Source organism: Sminthopsis crassicaudata, chromosome 4, assembly GCF_048593235.1.
Source record: "Sminthopsis crassicaudata isolate SCR6 chromosome 4, ASM4859323v1, whole genome shotgun sequence".
Classification (NCBI taxonomy): domain Eukaryota; kingdom Metazoa; phylum Chordata; class Mammalia; order Dasyuromorphia; family Dasyuridae; genus Sminthopsis; species Sminthopsis crassicaudata.
In genome coordinates, this window is record NC_133620.1 from 206029441 (window position 1) to 206046875 (window position 17435).

General features: G+C 32.4%; 1 protein-coding gene across 3 annotated transcripts in view; it reads left to right on the top strand.

Moving 5' to 3' along the window:
- ASCC3 (activating signal cointegrator 1 complex subunit 3) overlaps positions 1-17435 on the top strand; it is a 325569-nt gene that overhangs the window by 15926 nt on the left and 292208 nt on the right. For all 3 annotated transcript variants that reach the window (XM_074310218.1, XM_074310220.1, XM_074310219.1), the window contains exons 3-4: positions 5220-5370; positions 8724-9292. In XM_074310218.1, the coding sequence (XP_074166319.1) occupies positions 5220-5370; positions 8724-9292 (720 nt within the window). The remainder of the gene's footprint in view (positions 1-5219; positions 5371-8723; positions 9293-17435) is intronic.

The window sequence follows — 17435 nt, forward strand, 5'->3', positions numbered from 1 at the left end:
TTCACATAATTCTAAATTTTTCTCCAGAATGGTGGATTAGTTCATAATTCCTCCATAGTGTATTAATGTGTCTGTGGTTTTTTTTTAATCTCCTTTGGCATTTATCATTTTCTCTCTTGTTAGCTTGAAGGATGTGAAGTATTAAATCAGTTTTCTCTATTAGCAATTTAGAATTTTTTTTATATGACTGTTGAGAACTTTGATTTCTTCAGAAAACTGTCTTTTTAAATTCTTTAACCATTTATCAATTGGGGAATTATTGTAAATTTGTCTCCATTCTCCATATATATTGAGAAATGAGACTTTTATCAGAGAAACTTGCTATACAATTTTTTGTTCCAGTTTCTTTCTCATTTTGATCACATTACTTTGTGCAAAATCTTTTAAATTTAGTGTAAACAAAATTATTCATCCAACTATGATCCTCTCTTTTTCATATTGGTCATGAACTTTTCTTCTCTCCATAGATCTGATAGGTAATTTTCTTTGTATTTTCCTAATTTGCTTATTGATATAATCATATATTTCTGTGTCTTGCATCAATTTTGAGTTAATCTTGGTATAGTCTGAAATGTGGTTTCATACCTGATTTTTGCCTTGTTAGTTTTCAGTTTTCCTGGCAGGTTTTGTCAGATAATGAGCTCTTTATTTAATAGCTATTATCTTTGACCATATCAAGCACTAGGTTACTGTGCTCTTTTGCTTCTAATTATTGTTTCTATTCTGTCACATGAATCAAAATCAATCCATTACATAGTATCAAACTGTTTTGATAGTTACCACCTTGTGTTATAATTTGAAATCTGTAACTGCTTTACCTTTTCCTTTACATATTTTATCTTTTTTAAAAAATGTTTTTTTTTTATATTTATTTAAAACAAATGCAAAGTAAGGGAAAAAATAAAATAGAAAAAGAAACACAAAAGAAGAAAACAACAGCACAAAATGTCATGTGCCCAGTAAAACATCAGGGAGGATTCAAAATATTCAACAAAAAATTTTCCTTTCAAGGAATCATATATAATAATATGTTTTCATAATTGTTTATCTCTGACTCATTTTTAAGTTTGACTTTGAGATCAATGATTACTATCCCTATTTTTTCCCCAGTAAATTCCTCTCCTGATCATTGTTATTATGTTTGTGTATATTTCTAATTTCCTGTCCCTGTTAATTCTTCCACTTTACTGCTACCTGTTATCTTTCCTTGCCATTATTTAAGTTCTTTGCTGTCAGTCTGAATCCCTCATTATCTTTTCCCTCCACTCCCCCACCTCTCCTTATCCCTTTCCTATTAATTTACATATCCCATTTCACCTACTTCAATATCCTCCTCAGAAGATATACTCTAGTATTGCCTATTCCCATAGTAACTTCCTATGGATGTGTTCTTTCTCTTTTTTTTTGCTGGCTTTTTTTTTTTTTTTTTTTAAATAAGAATTTAAATAGTGTAGTCACCTCTAGTCCTAGAGTGTGTGTGTGTGTAGGTACCTCCGGCTTCACTTCAGTTCTCCCTTCTAGCCTGGAACCCAAAACCTAGAACACTACCCTCCTATAAGTGACAGCAGTCAGCAGCTACCCTGTCCCACTGTTTCTGAATTCATTCAGTGATTCTCAGACATTCCTTATCAAGAGAGCAGTCTTTCAGGACTCAGCCTCTGATTCCCTCATATTGTCTATTGTCTGGGAGATAGAAATTCCTGTGGTTGAGACTGAGGTTACTTCTAAACCCAGCTATACCTAAGGCTTCCCACTTGCTGTTTCCACAGTATCCTGGAGATGTTTACACTTCCTAAAGGTTAATCCTCCTTTCTGGAGTCTTTCTTTGGGACTTCTCAGATTGTTCTAGGAGGACATCTGTTCTGCCCCAGTCTCATTTCTTTTCACTGCTCTATGGTAGACCTGAGGTACAAATTTGTTTTGTTTGTGGAGGAAATTGTGGAGCACTTGGAATTTTCTGTCCCACTCCACCATATTCCCACAGTCCTCTTTACATATTTACATACTAATATTTACATAATATTTTACATATTTTATACAATATTTAATTGATTCCTTTGATATTGTTGACCTTTTGACTGTTATTTTTTCTACTTACTAAAGTAATTCTTTGGTAGTTTAATTGTTTGGTAGTATGTTATTAAGGTAAACTTAAAAAATACCAGAGGAGAACTACATAGGCCAACTTAAAAGTGTTAGGTGCCTTGAGTTATAGTTTTATTTTACAAAACAGTATTGGAGGGGCATCCAGGTGGTGCAGTAGGTAGAGTACCAGGCCTGAAGTCAGGAGGACCTGACTTCAAATCTGGACTCAGACACCTAGCATTTCCTAGCTTTGTGACCCTGGGCAAGCCACTTAACCCAATTGCTTCAGCAAAAAAAAAAAAAAAAAAAAAAACAACCCCAAAACAATATTGGAGACATCTGTACATGTAGTGACTACTTCAGGAGGAAAAAAAAACTAATGTGGAAGAATCTCCATTATGTAAGTGTAACTTTAATGTAATCAATCTGATAATTTATTGAAATGATTTTCCTTGGTCTGTTTAGGTGTCAAGTTTATCTAGACAGTTTTACTCTTCAAGCTAACGTGCAGAAAGAATCTCACTGGAGTTGATTAAATTCATGTAGAATTATGTGAATTCCTTTCTTTTAGATTTCTCCAGTCCCTTTCCCATTGAGGATGACTCTTGCTCGATACAGATTTCTCATTCTATACTATTTGATCCAGTGGTAGTTACCTTCTTGCTTCTTCTGGATGGAATTAGGAATATTCCATCTCCTAACTTCATATAATTTAATTGACTCTGCTCAATGCCCTGAATTCTCTTCCTTCTCATTTGTCTCCTAACTTTTGGTTTCCTTCAATTCTCTGCTGAAGTCCCATATTCTGTAAGAAGCCTTTCTTGTTCAATCTTAATCTTATGGTCTACTAAAATTACTGTTTGACCACCTCAATTTTTTTCCTTTGTGTACGTTGTTAGTATATTGTCTTCTCCATTACACTGTGTTCCTCATGAGAACCAGGATTGTTTTTTTTTCTTTGTATTCTCAGAACTTAGTATAGTGTCTGCCATTATAGTAGCACTTGGTAAATGCTTGTTGACTGAGTGTCAAGTTATAGTTATATATATATAAAATATCTGTCAGCATCTAAGTTTAGATTTATGTCTACAAATATTTTTTTTTTTTTTTTTTTTTTTTTTTGCTGAGGCAATTGGGGTAAAGTTACTTGCCCAGGATCACAAAGCTAGGAAATGTTAAGTGACTGAGACAAGATTTGAACTCAAATCCTCCTGGCTAGTGCTCTATCCATTGCGCCACCTAACTGCCCCATTTACTCTATTTTATTTAAGGAACATGAAGACACTATTTACTCATTATCTCTTTACACTTATATTTGGATAAATATAATATTTTTGAAATTCTATCATACAAGAAAGGATTTTTTTGGTGATGAATATAAGTAATTATGTTCCAAATTAAGTCTATATATCTTGCTCATTTTAGTATTTCAGAATCTCAAAGTACCTTTAAGGATAATAATTTGAGATGCTATATCCCTGAGAAAGCCTTGCTGATCTCCCTTTTTGTTAATACTCTCATTCTTTCTGGGATACTTGTTTTTTTCTTTTATAATTTAATTTTCTTGAAGAGAGTAAATGTTTTCTGCTTTTGTTTTTGTGTATCCCTAACACCTGGCATAGGACTTTATATTATCCTGGCATAGGACTTTATATTATCCTTGAAATTGTGCTTCCATATTTGGCTCACACATAAAAGAAGACCATAATAATATATTTTCCTGTAGTATTATACAGTATGAAGTAGCTTGATGAAGTATGTAAAGCTCTGGACTTGAAATCAAACTTGGATTTGAATCACTACAATAGGAACTTCCTGGCAGTATAACCCTCTGCAAGTTAACTGAAGCTCCTTTGTCCATATTCATCTGTAAAGTGAAGATTAATAATGGAATTTGCCATACAAGGCTATTAGAAGGATGAATGAGATTCTGCTTATAAAGTGCATTACAAATTTTAAAGTACTTGGAAATATTAGCTATAATCATTATTTATACTAAAATTTCCTTTCTTTGGCTTTATTTCTTAAAAAAGATCTAATGATAATAAACTGTTAGACCATATAATTAAGGCAAGGCATTTAAAAACTGAGGCCAATTTATTAGTGGTATTGTCATCACTGCATTTACTTTTATGTCTTTGAAAAATTAAAAAAAAATCACCTCATTTAATCACTAAGCATTTTTTATTAAGCTCCTATTATGTGCTGGTCACTGTATGATAACAAAGTTGAAAATTAAGCAGTTTCTACCCTCAAGGAACTTATATTATATAAAGGGTTATATGTGTACACAAATATATGCAAAACATATGGAGTAGAGGTACAAATTAATTTTTTGAGAGTCACTAAAGCCAAACTTTGAAGGAAATTAAGGATTCTAAGGAGCAGCTGGGTGTCATGTTCATAGAATGCTGGACCTGGAATAAGGACGATCCACATTCCTGAATTCAATCAAATTTAGCCTCAGACTCTTTCTAGTTGCATGATCCTGGGTAAGTCACTTAATTCTGTTTGCCTCAGTTGTCTCATTTCTAAAATGAACTGAAGAAAGAAATAGCAAAACACGCAAGTACCTTTGAAAGAAAACCCTAAATGGAGTCATTAAGAGTCCAACACAATTGAAACTATTCTACAACAACAAAGGGATTCTAAGATGTAGGGTTGGGAAGGGAATTCATTCTTGGTATTTGGGCAGCTGTTGGAAAAGTTTAGAGATAGGAGAGAGAATGTCACAGATGAAGAACAACAGTAAGGCTAGTTTGGCTGGATTAATTAGGTACATGAAAAGAAACTGAATAAGTTTTGCATTAAGCTTATGGTATTAGAACACAGCCATAAAAGCCAAAAAAAAGTTGGCCTTAAATAAAGCTTAATTTGGAGACTAGTAAATTATAACATGATTAATACAGAGGGCTTGGGTTAAGATTCCACCTCTGAGACTCACTATAAGTTATTTAATATCCTTGGGTCTTAGTTTCATCATCTGTAGACCCTGAACCCTTCAAACGCTAGGTCTGGCATCTTCTGTGTGATTTTATTGCTTGATGGGTAGATTTGATACATAATGCACTTTGCAGAATTTGTATTGGATTTAAGAAAACACTTTTTCTGAGTTATGCTTTTTTTCCCCCTAGATGAAACGATCCAAACTTCAGAAACAAATTTCAGATTTAGGACTGACATGGAATAAAATTGTAAAATTTGTGGATGACAATCTGGAGAAGAAGGAAGTACAAATTGTAAATGAAGACTTAAAAGATATATTGCGAGCAGCAAAGCAGATTGGTAAAGTTAAATGTTTAAATAACTTAAATATTTTAAAAGTATTATTACTTATAGGATGTGGATAAGACAGAGTATTTTTTAAAACTATGTCTATATGTTTTACAGTACAATAAAGTTACCTGTTTCAATTGATTAACAACAATATCAGTAAAATCACATAGATAAGTTTTATATAATCCCTTAAAGTTTTAAACTGATTTTCCCAACAGCTCTGTGAGGTATAGGTGTTACTATTATTTCCATTTTACAGATGAGAAAATCTAGATTGAGAGAGTTTGAGTGATTTTCTGTCACAGAATTTGAATTCAGACCTTTCTGACTTTTTCCCAGCATTCTGTCCATTGTTCTATCTAGCTATCTCAACATACATTTATTAATGTTTTGTATATGTAGTCATCATATTAAGTGCTGAAGATACAAAGAAAAGCAAAAACAGTCAATGTGCTTAAGGAGCTTTCATTGTAATGGAAAAAAATAATAAGCAAATTATTATACAATATATACTGAGTAAATAGAAGGTAATCTTAGAGGAAGGCAGTCAGGGAGGTGCAGAAGGAGGGATTTGAGTTAATAGGAAGAAAGTCAAGGAAGCCAGGAGGAAGAGTTGAGGAAGGGGAGTATTCCATCCATGCTGGATAACTAGGGATAGGACAACAAGAATAAGACACTGCCCTGTTGCTAGATTGTAGAGTATTTAGAAGGAACTTAAAATATGAGAAGACTGGAAAGGTGAGAAGGGGCCAGGTTGTAAAGGGTTTTTAAAAGACATATTTTATATTTGATTCTATAGGTAATGAAGAACTACTGTAGTTTATTGAATTAGGGGAATGACATGTTCAAGTCCATGCTTGAAAATTGTTTTGCTAAGTGAGTAAAGGATAGATTTAGGAGGGGGAGGTGGCACGCGCAGCTAGGTAATGCAGTGGATAGAGCACCAGCCCTGACTGTCAGGAGGACCAGAGTTCAGATCTGGCCTCAGACACTTAACACTTCCTAGCTGTATGACCCTGGGCAAGTCATATAACCCCAAAACCTCAGGGGGAAAAAAAAGGGATAGATTAGCATAAAGAGAGATTTGTAACTGGGAGACTAAGTAAAAAACTATTGCTGTCATCCCAAGTGAGAGGGGATAAAGGCCTATATGAATACCAGGTATTTGAATGGAAAGGAAAAAATTATTTAAGAAATGTTATAAAGATAGAAATGACAATATTTTGACAATAGATTGAGTGTGAAAGTGAATTTGAGTGAGAGTTGGGGACAACATAAAGTTGAGAGCCTAAGAAACTAGGAGGATAGTAATTGAAAATAATAGTTATTTCTTTTGCCAGTCACTAACTAGTGTCTCTAGAAATAAGTAAAAGAAAATATTCTTGTGTAATTTTTATCTTCTCAGTTAGAAACTTGTGATTTTGCAGATGCTGTTGTACAGTCGAAATAATATATACATTCTCAGTGTCAAGAGGCTTGCTACTACCAACCTGCGTCATCTTAGCCAATTTACTTTCTTAGTGCTTTATTTTATTTTTCTATAAGATGAGAAACTCTTATTTATTTGATTTAAATTGGTTTAGTTCTGAGATATTCTTTGTGCTTAAAGATGCTTTCTTCTCATTCTTTGAACAATTTCTTTAGTATGTTTTTTTTAGTTATGATCATGCATATGTGTACATGCATGCATTTTTTTTGCATGTAACTGCAAGGTGACCTCAGCTAATAAGAAATAAGGAAACATTTCTGTGGTAAGCTTTTCAAGAAATGAGTTAACTATGCAAAATTTTTAAAATTGAATTGAATTCTGCATGGAACATTTTCAACAAAGATAATTCCAAAGATAATTATTGAATCATCTTTTTCATTGTCCTGTGGTTTATTTAACAGTAACATATTAAAGTTAAAGCAGCATGATGGTTGAATTTAATTATCTTATTGCATGCATGTATGTTTAAGTGTGTATTTTGTGCATATGTCTATTGTTAATTAAAATATGAAGTTATACATAGTATTCTTGGTGAATTGAAACTACACACAACTTTCAAATCTGAGAAAATGACTATTGATCAAGAGCAAATTTTAAAAATATGAAATAGAAAGCCTTAAAAAGCTTTAAATGAAAATTTTTTTTCCCCTTTGATTTCCCCTTTGATTGTTAAATACTATAGATATCTTTTTTTTTTTTTTTTTTAATCATTCAGTTATTGGAATAAGACATGCTAAAGTACTTATTTGTACTTTTTTTTGAAACATTATAATATGATTTAATTGATAATTTGAATTATAATGTAATTTTAAAATTGAGTGGTTTGCTATTCTATTCTGAAATTTCAAGAAATGGTAGGATTTTATATTTACTTGAGCTGAATAGAATTCATTAATGCTATGTAAGCAAGTTTGTGTTAAGCAAACAAAAAAGAAAAAGATAGTTGGATCCTCTTTGCCTCACTGCTGTTTAAGTTTCAATGTTAGTTAAGATTCATTTAGACAATATAGTGTGTAATAAACCTAAAATGTCCATTTTTCCTACCAGTATAGACTGTGAGTGTCCTAACCAGTTAAGATTTAGCCTTATTTTATATTCAGGAGGACAAAAGAAGGACTAATCTAGAAGAAACAGATTTCATATCTTTTAAGTAGATGAATGATGAATAAACTAGATAAGAATGCACACAGGAGTTGATAGAATTCTTATGGAGCCATTATGTCTTTACAGCTATTTTTTCATATATATGTTTTTAGGTGTATAAAATATACATGTAGATGTGTGTATGTATGTGTATGTTCTTTTTCCATCTTGTATGGAAAGGATCCAAATTTAAACAGTCAACTTCAAATAAAATGGTTAGGGTTTAAAAAATTAAAAGGTACTCTCTTAACACAAAGGCAAATCAACACAAGGTTAAAATATCAGAATTTATGTTTTTATAAAAATAAAAAATTTTAAATCAGTTTGTTCATTTTTTATAGAACAATAATTTTTTTGTGCAAAACCTTTTTAATTTAATGTAATCAAAGTTGTCCATTTTGCCTTTCATAATGTTCTCTAGTTTTTCTTTGCAATTTAACTGTATTTTAATAATGATTCTTTAATTTGATTGTTCTAGAATTGCCCTAAAGAAGAAAATTGGACTGTTTTCAGATAGTTTTTATATTGAACAGAGATTAACTATTGAAAATAATATTATATCTTGTTTCTCTAATTTTTAGATGGTGATATTTGTGTTGAATACATTTATCTCCTATACATTGATCTGTTAATGACTGTTGTGGTTTTTCTTTGCAAGTTATTTGTTTAAAAAAAAAATCTTATTCTGTCTTTGAGATGAATTTATCTTGTTTCTTTTGTATTTGAATAGTTGGAACAGACAATGGCCAGGAAGCAATAGAAAGTGGAGCTGCATTTCTTTTTAAGACATTTCACTTGAAAGATTGTGTTGGTCATAATGAAACAAAAGCTCTTAACCAGATGTTTGGTCCCTTTCCATCATCATCTGCTACTGCAGCTTGTAATGCCACTTGTCGGATTGCATCCCATTTTACTGAAGATCATCTTACAGCACTTGTCCAAAGGACAGAAGAACAAAATGTTGACAGAGTATTATTTGGAAAAAATATAGTGTTTTCATTTGACATGCATGATTTAGATCACTTTGAAGAATTACCAATAAATGGTGAAGCTGATGCTCAGAAAAACATAAGCCTTGAGAAATTTCTAAATAATCCTTTAGAACATTTCCAAGAGAATTATTCCTCAGATTTCAAGCCTGTGGAAAAAAATAATAGTTCTTTTTTATGGTATGAAGTTGAAAAGTATTTCAATGAAACTTTGAAGGGAACTGCTGAAGCACCAAGAATAGAAGATCTTTGCTGTACTTTGTATGATATGCTTGCCTCTGTTAAAAGTGGTGATGAACTTCAGAATGAGGTATAGTTGATAATTTTGTTGGAAGTTTTTTTATTAACATGCTCTTATCTTGAAAAAGTAGCAGTTTCATATGACATGGATGCTTGACAAAGTCAACCAAGAGAATCATATTTATTATTTTGCTTTAGAAGCTAGATACTGGCTATAGTAGGTAACTTCTATTTCCTTTTTTCTATGCTACAGAGACTATACTGTTTTATTTTAGTTTTGTGTCTTCCTCAGGTTCTAGCTTAAGTGTTCTTTACATGGATATTTAAATTTTGTTGAATTGAGTTTTATACATCCTGGAAATAATTTTAAGGAAATTTTTTCTCTTAATGATTTGTATTTTGTATTTTATACACTTACTGATAGTTGAGATGATTTATCTATCATCAATTATGAATATCATTAAAGATCACTAATTATTCTAAAAGTTATAATAACTTTACCAATCTTGAATGTTTATGTTTTTAGTAATTTATTTCAGATTAGATGCTAATATACCATTATGATTTTATGGCTACTACTACTAATAATAATAATTTCTAACATTTATATAGCACTTTTAAGATTTGCAAATCACATTACAAATATTATCTCATTTTATGCTCAACAATAACTCTGGGAGGTAGGTGATATTATTAGTCACATTTTATAGATGAAGAAACTCACAAAAGTTTCTAGCTAGTAAGTGAGGCTAAATTTGAACTCTGGTCTTTGTGATTCCAGAGCTAATACACTGTTCACTGCCCTTGCTTTAGTTTAATTAATTTAGTTTAGAATAAGGTAATCTACAATACTGTTATAAGATTGAAATGAGACACTTCCCAAAAACATCTTATTTATTCTTGTTAACTAATTATATGGGGTAAAATTAAGTGGAAGCTAATAAATATTGATAAATATTCTTTTCTGAGATAAAAGTGATAAAAATATTTGAATATTTTATGTTAAGGCAAAATTCTGATTTATGTGACTATTTCTGTTCATTGAAGTAAAAATGCTTTTTACTGCTGTATAGGGCTTCTTAAACTTTTTCCACTCCTGATTCCTTTTTGCCTAAAAAATTTTTATGTGACCCCCCCCCAGTTACATAATTGTACAAATTAGGCATACAAATCAAACATTTATTGATAATAAATCATAGCTTTATAACCCCCACTTTGAAGTTGTGGCCCACAGTTTGAGTTTTGTTCTTTAGTGTTATTGGCAGATGATTTTGATGTTTAATAGCAGTCCATTTACTCTGCTTCTTTTTTAAAACTATTTTTAATTTTTTCAGTTAGAAAAAATTTACCTTCTCTCTCCCATCCCAACTTCCACACACCTATAAAAGAGACCAACAAAAAAATGCTTGTTACAAGTTTGTACAGTCAAGTAAGTGTATTTCTGCTTTGACTATCTCCATAAAAAGTATTCTGCATTCTTACTCCTTCATTTTTCTGTAGGAGGTGGGTAGCATGTTTCATCATTAGTCTTCTGGAATCTGGTTAATCATAACATTGAACACAGATCCAACATTTTTTAAAGTTGTTTATTATATTATCATAGAGATTGCTGTCGTTCTGTTCACTTTACTTTGCATCAGTTCATAAAATCTTCCAAGATTTCTCTGAAACCATTCCTTCCCCTAATGTTTTCTTTTTTCTTCCTTCCTTCCTTCCTTCCTTCCTTCCTTCCTTCCTTCCTTCCTTCCTTCCTTCCTTCCTTCCTTCCTTCCTTCCTTCCTTCCTTCCTTCCTTCCTTCCTTCCTTCCTTCCTTCCTTCCTTCCTTCCTCCCTCCCTCCCTCCCTCCCTCCCTCCCTCCCTCCCTCCCTCCCTCCCTCCCTTCCTTCCTTCCTTCCTTCCTTCCTTCCTTCCTTCCTTCCTTCCTTCCTTCCTTCCTTCCGTCAAACTTATTTATTTATTTATTCATTCATTTATTTATTTATTTTTTCGCTTTTATAAACATTTTGTGAATAGATAATTTTCCAGCATTGACAATTGCAAAACCTTTTGTTTCAACTTCTCCCTTCCTTCCCCCCTACTTCCCCCAGATGGCAGGTTAAACAATACATGTTAAATATGTTAAAGTATAAGTTGAATACAATATATGTATACATGTCCAAACAGTTATTTTGCTGTACAAAAAGGATCGGACTTTGAAATAGTGTACAATTAGCCTGTGAAGGAAGTAAAAAATGTAGGTAGACAAAAATAGAGGGATTGGGAATTCTATGTAGTGGTTCATAGTCATGTCCCAGAGTTCTTTTGCTGGGTGTAGCTGGTTCAGTTCATTACTGCTCTCTTAGAACTGATTTGGTTCATCTCATTGTTGAAAATGGCCACATCCATCAGAATTGATCATCATATAGTATTGTTGTTGAAGTATACAATGATCTCCTGGTCCTGCTCTCATGAACCCATTTTTACCTGAGCTTGGTGTATGGTGTTAAGTGTGGGTCAGTGCCTAATTTCTGCCATATTAATTTCAAATTTTCCCTGCAGTCTCATTTATTTATTTATTTATTTATTCATTCATTCATTCATTTATTATTTTTTATATTTTAATAGTTTTTATTTAGCAGATATATGCATGGGTAATTTTACAACATTGACAATTGCCAAACCTTTTGCTCTAATTTTTCCCCTCCTTCCCCTACCCCAATGGCAGGTTGACCAATACATGTTAAATATGTTAAAGTATAAGTTAAATACAATATATGTGTGCATGTCCAAACAGTTGTTTTGCTGTACAAAAAGAATCGGACTTTGAAATAGTGTACAATTGGCTTGTGAAGGAAATCAAAAATTCAGGTGGACAAAATTAGAAGGATTGGGAATTCTATGTAGTGGTTCACAGTCAGCTCCCAGAGTTCTTTCGTTGGGTGTAGCTGGTTCAGTTCATTACTGCTTTATTGAAACTGACTTGGTTCATCTCATTGTTGAAGAGGGCCATGTCCATCAGAATTGATCATCATATAGTATTGTTGTTGAAGTATACAAAGATCTCCTGGTCCTGCTCATTTCACTCAGCATTAGTTCATGTAAGTCTCTCCAGGCTTTTCTGAAATCATCCTGTTGGTAATTTCTTACAGAACAATAATATTCCATAATATTCATTTGCTACAAGTTATTCAGCCATTCTCCAGTTGATGGGCATCCACGTAGTTTCCAGTTTCTGGCCACCACAAGGAGGGCTGCCACAAACATTCTTGCATGCATAGGTCCCTTTCCCTTCTTTAAGATTTCTTTGGGATATAAGCCCAGTAGTAACACTGCTGGGTCAAAGGATATGTACAGTTTAATAACTTTTTGAGCATAATTCCAAATTGCTCTCCAGAATGGCTGGATGTATTCACAATTCCACCAACAATGTATCAGTGTTTGTTTTCCCACATCCCCTCCAACATTCGCATTATCTTTCCCTGTCATTTTAGCCAATCTGACAGGTGTATAGTGGTATCTCAGAGTTGTCTTAATTTGCATTTCTCTGATTAATAATGACTTGGAGCATCTTTTCATATAAGTAGAAATAGTTTCAATTTCTTCATCTGAGAATTGTCTGTCATATCCTTTGAACATTTATCAATTGGAGATTGGCTTGATTTCTTATAAATTAGAGTCAATTCTCTATATATTTTGGAAATGAGGCCTTTATTGGAACCTTTATCTGTAAAAATGTTTTCCCAGTTTGTTGTTTCCCTTCTAATCTTATCTGCATTAGTTTTGTATGTACAAAAACTTTTCAATTTGATATAATCAAAGTTTTCTACTTTGTGATCAACAATTATCTCTAGTTCTTCTTTGGACATAAATTCATTCCTCTTCCACAGGTCTGAGAGGTAAACTATCCTATGTTCCTCTAATTTATTTATAATCTCATTCTTTATGTCTAGGTCATGAACCCATTTTGACCTGACCTCGGTGTACGATGTTAAATGTGGGTCAATACCTAGTTTCTGCCATACTAATTTCCAATTTTCCCAGCAATTTTTGTCAAACATTTGAATTCTTATCCCGAAGGCTGGGGTCCTTGGTTTTTTCAGACACTAAATTATTAAGAGTTTTTGATTATTTTGTCCTTTGGACCTAACCTATTCCACTGATCAACTAGTCTATTTCTTAGCCAATACCAAATGGTTTTGGTAACCGCTGCTTTATAATATAATTTTGGATCTGGTACAGCTAGGCTACCTTCATTTGATTTTTTTTTTTTTCGCATTAATTCCCTTGAAATTCTTAACCTTTTGTTTTTCCATATGAACTTTGTTGTTACTTTTTCTCAATCATTAAAATAGTTTTTTCGGGAGTCTCATTGGTATATTGCTAAATAAATAGATTAGTTTAGGTAGTATCGACATCTTTATTATATTTGCTTGCCCTATCTAAGAGCATTTAATTTTTTTTTCAATTGGTTAGATCAGACTTTTGTAGTTTTGTAATTTTGCTCATATAGTTTCTGATTTTCCCTTGGCAGATAGATTCCTAAATATTATATACTATCTGTAGCTACTTTAAATGGAATTTCTCTTTGTAACTCTTAACTGTTGGATTTTGTTAGTGACATATAAGAGTACTAATGATTTATATGGGTTTATTTTGTATCCTGGAACTTTGCTAAAGGTGTGGATTATTTCTAATAGCTTTAGGTTCTCTAAGTATACCATCATATCATCAGCAAAGAGTAATGATTTGGTTTCCTCATTACCTACTCTAATTCCTTTAATCTCTTTCTCCACTCTTATTGTCAAAGCTAGTATTTCTAATACAATGGGCAACCTTGTTTCACCCCTGATCTTAATGGGAATGGTTGCAGTCTTTTCCCATTACCTATGATGGCTTTAAATAGATGCTACTGATGTTTTAAGGAAAAGTCCATTTATTCCTATACTCTCAAGTGTTTTTAATAGAAATGGATGTTGGATTTTATCAAATGCTTTTTCTGCATTTATTGAGATGATCATATGATTTTTGTTAATTTGGTTGTTAATTTGGTTAAATTGGTAATTAATTATGGCCAATTATACTGATAGTTTTCCTAATATTGAACCAGCCCTGCATTCCTGGTATAAATCCTACTTGATCATGTTGTATTATCCTGGGGATGATTTTCTGTAGTCTTTTTGCTAATATCTTATTTAAGATTTTAGCATCAGTATTCATTAGGGAGATTGGTCTATAGTTTTCTTTGTCTGTTTTCAATCTACCTGGTTTAGGTATCAGTACCATGTCTATGCCATAAAAGGAATTTGGTAGAACTCCTTTATTCACTATTTTTTTCAAATAGTTTATATAACATTGGAGCTAATTGTTCTTTGAATGTGTGGTAGAATTCACATGTAAATCCATCTGGTCTTGGAGATTTTTTCTTAGGAAATTGGTTAATAGCTTGTTCTATTTCTTTTTCTGAAATGGGACTATTTAAGCAATTTACTTCCTCCTCTGTTAATCTGGAAAACCTATATTTTTGCAGGTAGTCATCCATTTCACTTAGGTTATCAGATTTATTGTCATAAAGTTGGCAAAGTAACTCCTTATTACTTCTCTAATTTCCTCATTGGTGGAAAGTTCCCCCTTTTCATTTTTAAGACTAACAATTTGATTTTCCTTTTTCTAATCAGATTTACCAAAGGTTTATCTATTTTATTGTTTTTTTTTTTTTTTTTTCATAAAACCAACTCTTAGTTTTATTCATTAGTTCAATAGTTTTTTTACTTTCAATATTATTAATTTCTCCTTTAAATTTAGAATTTCATGTTTAGTATTTGATTGGGGTTTTTTAATTTGGTCCTTTTCTAGCTTTTTAAGTTGCAAGCCCAATTCATTGATCTTCTTTTTCTCTATTTTCTTCAAGTAAGCCTCTAAAGATGTAAAATTTCCCCTTATTACCGCTTTAGCTTCATCACACAAATTTTGGTATGATGTCTCATTCTTGTCATTATCTTGAGTGAAATTATTATTTTTTTCTTTTTTTTATTAATTTTATAATTATAACATTTTTTTGACAGTACATATGCATAGGTCATTTTTTACAACATTATCCCTTATACTCCCTTCTGTTCTGAATTTTTTCCCTCCTTCCCTCCACCCCCTCCCCTAGATGGCAGGCATTCCCATACATATTAAATATGTTATAGTATATCCTAGGTACAATATATATATGTGCAGAACCAAATTTTGTTGTTGTTGTTGTTGCAAAAGAAGAATTGGATTCGGAAGGTAAAAATAATCTGGGGAGAAAAACAAAAAATGCTACAGTTTGCACTCATTTCCCAGTGTTCCTTTTCTGGATGTAGCTGATTCTGTCCATCATTGATCAATTGGAATTGGATTAGTTCTTCTCTATGTTGAAGATACCAACTTCCATCAGAATACATCTTGAGTGAAATTATTAATTGTGTCTATAATTTGCTGTTTCACCCAATCATTCTTTAAGATGAGATTATTTAGTTTCCAATTACTTTTTGATCTATTTACCCCTAACCTTTTGTTTTTATTAATTAATTAATTATTAATGTAGTTTTTATTGCATCGTGATCTGAAAAGAAAGCCTTTACTATTTCTGCCTTCCTGCATTTAATTTTGAGATCTTTATGTCCTAATGTATGGTCAATTTTTGTATAGGTTCCATGAACCGCTGAGAAGAAAGTATACTCCTTTCTGACGCCATTCAGTTTTCTCCAAAGAGCTATCATACCTAATTTTCCTAATGTTTTATTTACCTCTTTAATTTCTTTCTTATTTGTTTTGTGGTTTGATTTATCTAATTCTGAGAGTGCAAGGTTGAGACCTCCCACTGTTATAGTTTTGTTGTCTATTTCTTCTTGCAACTTTCTTAACTTCTCCTTTAGGAAGTTAGATGCTATACCACTTGGTGCATATTGCTTCATTGTCTATGCTACCCTTTAGCAAGATATAGTTTCCTTCCTTATGTTTTTTTATTAGATAAATTTTTGCTTTTGCTTGAGGATAAGGATGGCTACCCCTGCTTTTTTGAATTCACTTGAAGCATAATAGACTCTGTTCCAGCCTTTTACCTTTACTCTGTATGTTTCTCCCTGCTTTAAATGTGTTTCATGTAAACAACATATTGTAGGGTTCTGACTTTTGATCCAGTCTGCTATCCATCTCCGCTTAATGGGAGAGTTCATCCCATTTACATTTACAGTTAAAATGACTAATTCTGTATTTCCTGCCATCATATTATCCCCAGATTATGCTTTTTTCCTTGCCCCCCCCAACCCCTTCCCCAGTATTAAACCTATGAGTCCCACTTGTGTCATATAGCCCTCCCTCCTCCCTTTAAATCCCTTTCCCTTTCTTGTTCCCTTTCCTTATTACTCTTTTCCTCTCCCCCTTTTAAATGAGGTGAGAGAGAATTTTCTGTAAAACCAAAATGTCAATTATTTTCTCTTTGAGCCACTTCTGATGAGAGTAAGATTCACACAATGTTCCTCCCCCTCTCTAACTTCCTGCAGATATGATAGGTTTTCTTTGCCTCTTTGTGGGATGTAGTTTCCCTCTTTTTATTTCGGCTTTTCCCTTTTTCTGACACTATCCCCTTTCCATTTCTACTTCCCTTTTTTTTTTTTGGTTATATCAGTAAAATCAAATTATACATGTAATCTTAATGTATATCCACAACAGAAATACAGTTCTCAAGAGTTCCTTTTACCTTTTTCTGCTTCTCTTGAATCCTTTGGTTGGAGATCAAATTTTTTGTTTAGATCTGTTTTTTTCCTTAGAAATATATGGAATTCATCTGTTTCATTAAATGTCCATCTTTTTCCATGGAAAAAAATGCTCAGTTTATCTGGGTAGTTTATTCTTGGCTGCATTCCAAGTTCTTTTGCCTTTTGGAATATCAGATTCCAGGCCCTTCAATCCTTTAATGTAGGGGCAGCCAGATCTTGATAGAATCATGTTGTGGCACCTTGGTATTTGAATTGTTTTTTCCTGGCTGCTTGTAATATTTTTTCCTTAGTCTGATAGTTCTGAAAATTGGCCACAATGTTCCGTGGAGTTTTTTTTTTTTTTTTTTTTTTTTTTTTTTTTTAGGGTCTTTTTCAGAAAGTGTTTTGTGAATTCTTTCAATGCCCATTTTACCTTCTGGTACTATTACCTCTGGGCAGTTTTCTTTGATGATTTCCTGTAAAATAGTATCTAGGCTCTTTTTTTC